We start from the raw sequence: 11,129 nt of genomic DNA, 5'->3' as shown, positions 1-11,129 counted from the left end.
TATGTATGTGAGTATAATTTGCAGAATTTAGAAGCTGCACCTTTGCCAAGTACTGTGCGATCCCTCGAGGAGAGAACAGATTGGAAATTTTAATAGATGGCAGTTACAGTAGAGTGAACTAGCTGGGGATACATCCTAAGCAACACTCAGGTAATACCAAGCTTGACAATTTCAGCCCAAGTACGGAGTTTGGAATATAAACAGCATTTAATTGCCTAGGAAACTGGTTGCCTCAGAGAAGGAATCCACTCCATGCTCCTTATAATGCTGCAAAACCAGACGGGAGGAGCCGTGGAAACTGTTTTTCTGAAGATGATTGCATTGCCGTGGGCATATAAAATGCAGTCAAGACCCGAGGTGAAGCAGCCTGGGTCAGAAAGGACATGGAAAGGCAATCGGAAAATACCTAATTGGATTTGATTTTTTTTTTCCTCCCCTGAGGAATCTTGCGTCTTATGTTTATGACAGACGTTTCCCCCATTTTACATCATACTTGTTTATTCTTGCAATTTTTTTTTAAAAATCAGCTTTCTCCAGCAAAATCTGTAGAAGCCGCGTCTTGATTATAACCCCCAAGTCCCTTTATTTCCTGCCGAGTGCCAAAACCACGCACATAGTAGATGCTCAGTAAATTCATGCCTGCCTCTGCTCCTTAGCTGTTTGGATCCATGAGCATGTCTTGTTTCTGGCGGGTCTTGCTGCCCGGCGTGACCGGTAGTGTGAGGATGTGACGTGCTCCCAGCTGTCATTCCGGGTACTCCACAAGTGTTTGTTGAGCCCTGTACCACGTGCCTGGCACCATGCTGAATATGGGGGTGGGGGAAGTAGGGGATTCTAGGGGGACACGGAACACAAACCCCTGCCACACGCAGTGAGCGTTTCTTGGGTGATGGCAGTGATTACAAAGCACCCCGTACCGTGGCTGGAAGTTCAAGAGGCCGTCTCAGGAGAGACAGACACCCCCGGCCATGCAGAAGGGTGAAAGCGGGGGAGACCTTCTGCATTCTGGTCACCCCGCATTCGGTGGCCACCGAGCCTTCTGAAGTCAGAAGGATCGTGGTGTTGTAAATGCGTGGTGTCTAAGACCCAGAGCACCCAGATCTATTAACGTTAATATAAATCTGGAAAAGAAAAGAAAATTAGCGGGCGCCCTGCTGGTTAAATAGACATTATTCTGAGACAATTTACCTTAATGAGGACTGACTGGGAAGTAACAGGTCACAGCCCCATCGGTGACCACGTGGCTTTGAGAGAGTGCGGAGGAGCTCGATGGCAGCATAATTGCGCTTCATCAGACACTGTGGCACCAGGCAGATGAGGTCATGGACGTCGGCGTGTCCGACACAGACTGACCGCCCCCGGAGGAGCCCTGTGTTGGGATGGCGGAAGGAACACATTGATCAGACACCAAGGAGAGATGATATTCTGATTCCCGGGGGTCTCCTGGCAAGAACACCTAAAAGTTTTCGTGTACTTTTAACCCCCTTCAGAAAGCTTCACGCAATCCTTCATCATGTGATGACGTAAAGAGTTTTTCTCTGCACCCAGTGAAGTTTTGACCGAGCTTTACAAGCAGTAGTACCCTTGGGGTTTCCTGATGTCCCGGCCACAATGCCAGCCCCCTGGGATGAACACTCGCACTTTTCAGAGCACGGGATTCGGGTTTGCGTGGGGAGCGGCCCGGGGTCAGCCTGCAGGAAGGGGAAGAGGTGGAGACGGTGTCCATATTCATGGTGCTAAGAATGTAAAACTCGATAATGCTGTGAGCTAGGTGGCAGTCCCATCAGCTAAAAGCCAGGCTCCCTTCTTAGGGCCCGGGGACACTGTAAGCGAATCACATCCATGGGCATTTTTAACCGTCATGGAGGGAAGGCCGGCCGCTTCACCAGGAAGCATTTCGCTTGACCCCAAAGCAGGAATAATCAGTGCATTTTCCTATTGCCCCCCGCCTTTAGTTTTGATATTTTTACAGGTACTAAGTAGGTGAGGAGGGTGTGTGTGTGTGTGTGTGTGTGGTGGGGAAGGTTAACCACGTATATAGCCTTTTACACTATCCAGGATTCAGAGGACAGGTAAGGTGCCACTCCTTTTTGACAGTCAATCGAGCACCCAGAAAATGGAGACCTGTTTCGGGATGTCCATGGTGTGGGGACACTGAGGTTTTAGGAACGTGGTGATCATGACACTTTGGCCATCCTGGGACTCCCACTCTGCTGGCATCAGTCTGTGTCTGTGCGCCGTGAGCTATTTCTGGCTGTCATAGAAGCCAGAAAGCGGTGACAACCATATAGACACATCACTGTGTGTGTGTGTGTGTGTGTGTGTGTGTGTGTACACGCGTATGTGTGTCCCCATTTCTTTGGAAAGAAAAGCGTTGTAGAATGTGTTCTTTTTCCTCTCGTTCTCGATACGTTTTCTTCAACCACGGAACTACCCGCCTTGTCATTTCTTTAATGACCTGCCCCAGATCCGGGTGCTGGAGCCCACCTCGGTTTTCCTATTCATCGTTCACGGCCTGTTATCCCATCTGCTGTTCTGAAATTCAGGGCCAGAGCTCCCTCTGCACACACAGGAGGAGAAAAAACTGCTTACCAATTGGATTCCTTTTCCCCTTTATCACCTGGATGTCGATTTGATTAAAGTTCACCAAGTGCCCCCCTGCTGAGACCGGGGCCCTGCTTTGCGGAGCTGGCAGTTCACTGGGTGCCAACATCCGCCGTGGCAGCGAAGTCACGGCTGCCTTGCAAATATCAAGAGAACACGTCTCAGTGATTCCTTTTTAACTCTTTCATTAATGAGGGAATCACTAAGAAATTAAACCTGGTTCAAAAGAGAGTTTGCTTTATAAATATTTCTCTTTTCTCCTGGACAAAAATTGATTTGCATTGTTATAGAGAAGAATGACTTGTGTTGTTATCAGTTTTCCCCAATTAATGTTCTGTCTCTACAACGCCGTAAAACAGCCTAGTCAAAGACAGTTGGAGGTTCACGCCCCCGAGGAGTCAGGTGACCAAGGGCACTGGACAGCATTCAACAGAATGCCTGGCATTCCGGTGACCTCTGCGCCCAGTCCCAAGTCTTTCTTTCTTTCTTTTTTTTTTTCCCCCACATCGTTTTTTCCGGATGGGGGTGACAGATGTTCAGCAGCTATTCTTGAAATGGGGTGTGGGGTTTGGGGACAGGGATTCCCAAAGCTCCTACAAATCACATCAGATCCTTTCACTATTTTCCACTGTCTCAGCTGCAAATTTCCATTTCAGGTTTTCATGATCTCTTCACTTAGACGGGCTCCTAACCAGTTTCCCTGGCTTTCTTTCATTGAGGATTTCTCCCAGTGCTTCTCAAATTTTAATGTGCATATGAATCACTTGGAGTAGAATGCAGATTCTGAGTCAGAAGCCCTGAGTAAGAGTGAGTCTGCATTTTCAACAAGCTCCCAATGGAGGCTCATGCTTGTGGTCTTTGAATAGCAAAGACTTATCCAGATTCGATTTTTTCTAATGCCTACTAGGGGCCAGGTGCCCAATAAACATGGAAGAGAGGGAAAGGGAGGAGGCTCACAGAGTCCGAAGGAACCAGAAATGCATGGAGATGGGTATGGATTTAGGTAGTGACACTGACGTGTGATAGATAATCATTATATTACTTACTCCTCACAAAGCCAAAAGATGGTTATTGCCTTCTCAGAATTAAAAATGCTTTCAAGAAGATGTGCAGGTCGTTCGCTAAGCAGATCAGCACCTTTACTATAGAAGCAGAGCCATGGCAATGACCTCAGAGGCCCGAAGGAGGAAAGGACCCACCGGCTTATGTGCCATGAGAACATGCATCTCTGGCAGACAATGTGAAAATACTCTTGAAATCAAAATATTTATTATGAACCGGTTTCCCAACCTAAGGCCATTGAATTCGGAGCTTTCGAGTGTTAAATCTCTGTAAATCTATTAGAAGTAGAATGCAACGAGCTATAGACAGACTGCAAAGGGAAACACTCAGAGTGACCCGAGATCGAAATGGTTTTTGGAAGTTTTGTTCTCATGTTAGCCTCTCAAACCTGGAGACAGATCCATAAACCAGCAATGAATGGTACAGAGTGGCTAGCGCTTTAAGAGCAGGATACGTAGGGAATTGTGGAAACATAGCAAAGGGACACCAAATTTTTCTTAGGGTGACAAAGAAGCGTCTTTGATGAAAGGCGCTTTGGCTGAATCTAAAGCAAAGAATTACAGCCCCCTCCCCCCCCCCACTCCATGGGCCAGGAGTGCGAGGGCCCCCAGGATGTGTGCGTAGCTCGTGCAAAAGCAGGGACCAGCCTTGGGTTTGGCCAAGATGAGAATGATAAAGGGAAGGGAGGTGGATGTAGGGGGAAAAGGCAAAGGAGAAAGCGTCTGAGGTAAGCCCAGGGGTGACCGTTGCAAAGGAGCCTGATTAGAAAACTCTGGGCAATTCCTAATGAGAAAATGCTCCGTATTCGCTCGATCACCCTCTGCCGGCTCTCCCAGTCCACACTGTGGGAGAGGGACGTCTGCACATTGAGTTTCAGACCGTACCCGTGTTCAGAGCTACGCCCCAGCTTGTTCGCAGGAAGCGTTTGGATTTCTCCCAAGTGCGTCGGAAGTGATTTTTGCAAGCAGTGTTCATTTCTTTACACACGAATCGCTTTAGGAACGCTGCAGTCTAAATCCTGTTTCAATGAGTATGTATTGTTTTCTGTTCTTCAGTGATCTTTTCACTGAATACTAAATTGACTTTACAGGTAGATATTGACAATGACCACTGCCAATCGGTATACCTCCACGGCCATGTGGGGAGAGACACTGGCTGAGTCTTAATGTAAAGGCACTTCCTACCTGGCAACGGATATTGACGAGGCTTAGCGATCATGCTTTAACACATTTTTTTTTTTATGTTTAATTTGAAATTCAGTATTTCAGTCATTCATCGACCTGCCAGTTTCAGAAAGTTCAGGAAGGAGGATGAAATTGGGAGTTTTCAAAACTATGTACTTTTCTTTTTAAGCTGCTGGAATTCTGTCCATTACTTGTTAAAATGATAGAAAGTCTCTTGCCGACTTAGTTTTTAAATTGTACATTTTCACTTTTTAATTCTAAGAATGCCATTTCTTGCTCTGAAAGCCTTTGGCTAACTATAACCTGCTCGTGATCTTATGCTCTGGGTCTAGGAGTGAAGAACAATAAAATTTGCTTTTTAGATCATTCGAGCAAACATACATTTTATTCCTGACAGTAAATTAGGATATTTATGAACTGAGTGACCACAAGCAAGGTCAGAAAAACTTCCAGCTTGCCAGGGAAAGAAAGATGAAATAATCTGTCTGTCTGTCTGTCTTTCTGTCTCTCCTTCTCTCCCTCCCTCCATCCCTCCCTCTCTCCCTCTCCTCGTAAGCTCAATAACAAAAATGTTCCAGATTTTTCTTTCTCTATATCCTGTAGAGATGAAAGTCACAGCAGCAAAGGGGGAAAAATGGCTCATGAAGCCAGTGTTCTCTTTTTTGTTGTTATTTTTTAAGACGAAGAGAAGATTTCGTATAAGCGTTAGGTTTATTTCTGCTGTCCTTTCGGAGACCCATTCTTCTGACGGATATTGGCAGGGCGAGAGGTAGAGAGTGTGAGGGAGGCGGAATTTATTCTGACTGTAACGGCTGCAGTGGGTCTCTCACAAGCATAATGCTAAATTATGGGCCTCTCCATGGGCTGAACGGAGTGTTAAGTTGTGTGATGGATTTTATCTTATACGAGCCGCCCTGGTCCATGAAATGAGATACGAAACACTATAGCCGGAGTTCGCTGACAGTTAAACTTAGACCGAAATTCCGGAGTTGACAAAATGGTGCAAGCCAGCTATGATGCTGAAAGGGTGCGTTGTAGCCTGGTCTGGGGGAGTGGGGGGTGGGGAGGGGCGGTGGCCTCGGGGGGCGGGGGGCGGGTAAGGTGCTCACGATGTTTCTATAGCATGCTACAGAATTCACAAAGCGCCGCATGAATGCAGGTTCCGTGCGATGCTTTAAATACTAACAGTGATTGATTATAAACTATCTGGTGAATAAAATAAAACTCCTTTACCCCTCTTTGCATTCATTATATGCATATATGCATATATGTGTACATGTATATGTGTATATATGAGTGTTTATGAAAACAGCACATCATAACATATAAACACTACGTAATCACATATAGGACATGCACATCCACAAAACGCGTAAGGATGTCTCTGATGTCCCTCCAGTGGTGGCAGTGTAGTAGGCACTCAGTATTTGTCAAATAAATGAGTAAGAATCTGAATGTTCTGTTCACGTTTTGCTCCTTATTTGTAGAATTCAGACTCTACCCAGTTGACTTGAAAAATGTAGGATATTTTTCTTAAATCACACTTTCCAGGGGTTTCCAGAGGTGGAAGGGTACCAGTGAAACACTCCTCCCTTCAAGTTTGCCTGGAAAATAAGCAGTAAGCCTTCAGCATAGGATCGATTAACGTTGTGATAACTGACACAGAGCGTCCAGTTCTAATTAACTTAATCACCTTCAACCCTGTTTGTTCTCCCCCTCCACACCGTAGGACACAGGTCTGTTCCAGTATCCATTCCCAGACAGGCAAGTCTCTTTGTCGTCTTTGTTTTTTTGTGGGTTTTTTTTTTTTTAGACGAGACAATGGTTGACCTCACAGATTGCAAGGACCTTGTCAGCTTACGATCCTTTATTTTTTTAGTTTTTACACCGAGAGCACCTGGTCCTTCTAGGTGGTCTCCCATCCAAGTACTAACCAGGCCCGACCCTGCTTAGCTTCCGAGATCAGACGGGATCGGGCTTGTTCAGGGCGGCGTGGCTGTAGACTCTTTGATGCCTTTGAAATAAACTTTGTCACTTCTTTACCAGTAGAACCTCATCCCCCACGCCCATCCCTCTGCCCCCAACACGCCCCATAAACCAGGTTCCATTGGCTTGTTAACAGCCTTCCAAAGCCAACACTGACCATTCCAGGTTCTTGTTTGTTGGAAACAAGGAAATATTATATTTTTCAGCCTAATCCAATATGTCATATGAAACCTAAAGTGAAATTAGTTTTGAACTGCCGTAGAACAAGAATTGACCGAAGCCTACTGACACCTCGGGAACACTATCTTACATTTCAACTAGCTTTAAAGTAATTTAATCCGTCGTTCACATTTCGACACTAACTCGGCTGATTCTACAAGTCAGAAAACTGTTCTCACTGTATAATATTTCCGACGAGAGGATCAAGCCGCATAGGTTACTAATAGTTTTCTGAGCCAGACTCAACAGAGAGGAACCAGGGTCGCAGAGAACGCCCCGAACGGAACTGAAATTGAGCTGGTCCAGGTGGTAGACAGATTCTGAGACTCGCACCTGTCCAGATAGGCCACGCTCTGTCTCGAGAGGAGCCGACGCCGAGGGTGTGACTCGAGCCTGCTGGTTTCCCATTTCCAGACGACAGCAAGTTCTCGGAGGCCGTCACCGTGCTGCTGTCCTGGATCGAGCGGGGTGAGGTGAGCCGGCGCTCTGCAAACCAGTTCTACTCTATGGTGCAGTCGGCCAACAGCCACGTCCGCCGCCTGATGAACGAGAAAGCCACCCACGAGCAAGAGATGGAGGAAGCCAAGGAGATCTTCAAAAACGCCTTGACCGGCATCCTCACTCAATGTAAGTAAGATCTGGGGGGCCACCTGTCTTGTCGTGCTTTGCCTTTCCTTATGTAGCCATTTTATTTTGTTTTTTTTTTTCGTGTGGGGGTAAGTAGTTTAATAATTTCCCACGTTACTCCATGTTCACTGGCAACCCTCATAACCTGTTTCACGTCCTGCGGCGAACTCGGAGGAGCGCGGACCCCGCCCTGCGAGCTTACTCCTCAAGGTGAGCGACGTTTCTGTAGCTTTTCTGCAGAGAACCCGGCCCGGCCCGGCCAGCGGGGCGGGGCGGGGCAGCCAGACACACCCGTGCCCGCTGGACCCGCCACAGCCGACACTGTCCCCCTAAGTGCTGACAGTCTAGGAAGGGACCCTGAATACACTGCCCTCGGGCTCTGGTTAGGAACAAGGCACCATCAGGAAAACGCCCCAGGACCCTGTATTTGAGGTGAGCTTTTGGCTGTCGACACGGGTGACTCGGGAGCAGAGATTTCTCTGCAGTATGATTTTTTTTTTTTTTTTTTTGGTCCTTTCTTTATTTGGAAAGCAAATTGCCTTAACTACTTAAAAGCTGGCGATTTTTCATGCCAAGATCCTAAAGCGATGAAGGGGTGTAAACGGGCTTTCTCACAGAACAATAGGCAGGGTAATTACCCAAGGCTCTATTCAAAAAAAGGGCATATATTTTCTTTACGAGCGCTCTGTCTGTGTCTGTAGTTAATGTCACAGTGGCATAATGCATCACAGCTGCTGATGTCCCCTCGTTTGGTAAAAGCCATTGGATGACAGTGTGACAATGCCGTGCTCTGTTCCATACCAGGTGCAGCGCCCCACATGAGACGGGGACATGTGTGATCTCCATGTTCATTCAGAGAGTAAATGTTATTGTCCGTGACGTAATGTGCCGAAAGGCCCAGCACCTCTTTGCTCAGCGTAAGCCCCAGGGATAATGTATCCGTTAGGATGGGAAGAGAGAGGAGCTTGAAAAACCAGCATCTCAAGGGTAAAAGTGGATCATGTGACTTAGTTGTCAAAAGACCATTTTTGCAGCAGCGTTAAATATTATCTGAGAAGCTCCCAAACATAAACTCTGATAAATGACCCAATACTCAGTACGAGACCAACCTGAGACACTTTTCTTTACAGTAAATGAATAGGAAAAATGGAGCTGCTCTGTTCCAGACAGGGTACTGTCACGGCGCCTTACCAGATGCCCCGAGGAGTGGCCTCCTACCCAACCATGTGTGTCCCGCAGTTCTGAAATTAGGGTTACTAGGGGTAGGATAGAAACCACTAGTATCGGTACCACCTTTTAAACAAGGGAAGCAAAGACCGGATTGGTGGGTAGAGGGAGGGAGGGAAGGGCGGACTGTAACAGAGAGAAGGGAGAGAGGCAAAGGCCACCCAACTCGAATGATGCGGCTCCGTGAAGGTGTGGCAGGAAGCCGAACGCCCGAACAATGGAACGGCCGCTGGCATCGATTCTAAGTCGATTCGCATTCCTGCGCAGGGTACGGCCCCACCTGGCAGAGAAGACACCCCTTGGCCCAAACAGTGGAGACCCAGGCAGCCACGTCCTGGGGAAGGGGAGGAATTTAGGTTTCTTTGGCAGTATCTGTTGAAAGAAACAGCTATTAAACCATGGCCCCGGGCATGCGGCTCAAAGAATGCGATGTACCTGCCTGACACGGTACAGGTATGAGCTGGCCTGCGTGTGAAACCCCTGAGCCAGACAGAGACGTCTAGCGTGTTCCAAACCTCAGCGTTTCGTCGCTGACAAAAGCTGACTTGGAAAGTGAGGTCGAGGTCTGCAGCCACAGCGGGTAGCAGCTTCCCGCGGCTCGGGCGTCTGGCCGCAGGCAGCATGGGCGTCCATAGGCCTCTTCCCCTTCAGTCAGCTCCCGTGGGCACCGCATGGCACGTGGCAGGCAGCGGGGCGAACGCCGTCCAAGGAGAGAGGGAGGGGCCGGGGCGGGGCCAGGGCTTCTGGAGGAGAACCCCGACTCATGGAAACCCCTGAGTGAAGATCACCCCCCATAGATACATCTTGGGGACCTCAACTATAAAATATCAAAAATCAAATTCCTGCTTTTCATCTTCAAACCTGTTCCCCTCTGGATTTAACTCACCATTTTAATAAATCCTCAAGCCAAGCTCCTGTCATTTTTACGCCCGCCCCCAAACCCCACACCCAGGCCACCAGAAGTCCCACTGCCTCTGCCTCCACACGGGCCCGATTTCTCGCGTTTTAACCGCCGCCGTCCAAGTGCGGGCTGCCCAGGAACGTTATCGCCCGGTGTGTCAGTTAGACACCGTGACCACCTGCGAGTGACAGAAAAAACGTGACCAAACTTTATCTCAAATAAATGGAGGTTGTGTTTCTTTGTTTGTTTTCACACACAGTAAAAATCCAGATTTAGGTGTTCGTCGGCACTGGGCCAGCAGTTCGAGGTTGTCAGGCCTGAGGTCTTCACGATGCTGTTAGCTTTTCCTAGATGGTTATCTAAGATGACTGCTATGTCTCCTGCCATCACACACGCGCACACGCGCACACACGCACAGGCTGGACTCAAATGAGAAAAAGTAGATGGAAACAGACAGAAGAAGGGGTTGTGCCTTTAGAGCAAGAAAGCAAAGCTCGCCCAAGATCCCAAACAGACTTCCGTTTATGTCTGATTGTGCAGAATTATTACGTGTGGTCTTGCCTTAGCTACAAGGAAACGGGGAAATACACTTCTCCGACTGGGCGCATTGCTCTCCAGAATAACATTAGAGCTCTCGTGTCGGGGAGGACGGAGAGCCTGGCCGTGGGAGGCGTTTCGCAGTGCCCGCCATACGGAGTTCTCGCCTCGCTTTCTTGAGTTTGGTCTACTTTTGAGACACCGTCTTCTGATCGTGTCTTCTCCACTTCAGTCCCTCGACTAGCTTCCCGTTGCATTTGACGTGGCGTTCACGCTCCCTGATTTACAAAGCGCCCCGTGCCTGCCTCTTCAGCGTCGGTGTCCCTGACTCGCCCCCGGCGGCCCCTTCCTGCTGGGCCCGTCAGAGCTCCCTCCCACCTCCGAGCCTTCGCGCGTCCGTCCCTCGGTCCGATGTGCTCCCCCCGCCCCTTCTGCACGCTTGAGTCCTCCCCTCGGTCCGGCCGCAAGGCGACTCCTTCCGGGAGGCCCTCCTGAGCCTTCCTCTCCTAGTAGGTCCAGCATCTCTGCCCCTCGCTAGTCCTCCGGAGAGCTCAGCGCCATGTGCCATGACTTAGTAATCTGTCTGCTTTCGATTATTGTAGCAAGCGTCACAAAGGAAACGACGTGTCTCCTTTAGTCATCGATACACATCAAGTGTCTGGAACACCGAGATAGGCAACAGATCTTTGGCAACGGGTGGGAGAATGAATGAGTACATTGGAGGGGAGGCAGGAAGCAGTGAAGTCAGAAGTTTCCAGGGCCCCGCAGAGCAGTTTGGCTTT

The 11,129-nt window shown here is 48.6% G+C and overlaps 2 protein-coding genes and 1 pseudogene across 8 annotated transcripts in view; 1 reads left to right on the top strand and 2 right to left on the bottom strand.

The window, feature by feature from the left end:
• Nucleotides 1-3,905, bottom strand: part of LOC111745408 — a 7,916-nt gene extending 4,011 nt beyond the window's left edge. The window contains exons 1-4 of one of the 4 annotated variants that reach the window (XM_023536378.1): nucleotides 2,621-3,905; nucleotides 1,583-1,691; nucleotides 1,189-1,369; nucleotides 501-1,121 (exon numbers count right to left, since the gene is read on the bottom strand). In XM_023536378.1, coding sequence (XP_023392146.1) covers nucleotides 1,046-1,121; nucleotides 1,189-1,369; nucleotides 1,583-1,691; nucleotides 2,621-2,713 — 459 coding nt within the window. In that variant the 5' untranslated portion in view covers nucleotides 2,714-3,905 and the 3' untranslated portion in view covers nucleotides 501-1,045. Of the gene's footprint in view, nucleotides 1-500; nucleotides 1,370-1,582; nucleotides 1,692-2,620 lie in introns of those variants that run through there. The other 3 variants (XM_023536379.1, XM_023536377.1, XR_002782638.1) reach the window with 3 other exon arrangements.
• ENOX1 (ecto-NOX disulfide-thiol exchanger 1) overlaps nucleotides 1-11,129 on the top strand; it is a 402,429-nt gene that overhangs the window by 269,981 nt on the left and 121,319 nt on the right. For all 4 annotated transcript variants that reach the window (XM_023536375.1, XM_023536373.1, XM_023536376.1 and 1 more), the window contains one exon: nucleotides 7,470-7,682. In XM_023536375.1, coding sequence (XP_023392143.1) covers nucleotides 7,470-7,682 — 213 coding nt within the window. The remainder of the gene's footprint in view (nucleotides 1-7,469; nucleotides 7,683-11,129) is intronic.
• Nucleotides 6,736-6,854, bottom strand: LOC111745414 (annotated as a pseudogene).

This window comes from Pteropus vampyrus, unplaced genomic scaffold (genome assembly GCF_000151845.1).
Source record: "Pteropus vampyrus isolate Shadow unplaced genomic scaffold, Pvam_2.0 Scaffold154, whole genome shotgun sequence".
NCBI lineage: Eukaryota > Metazoa > Chordata > Mammalia > Chiroptera > Pteropodidae > Pteropus > Pteropus vampyrus.
Note: the sequence above shows the minus strand (reverse complement) of the source record. Positions and strands in the feature narration are given on the sequence as shown.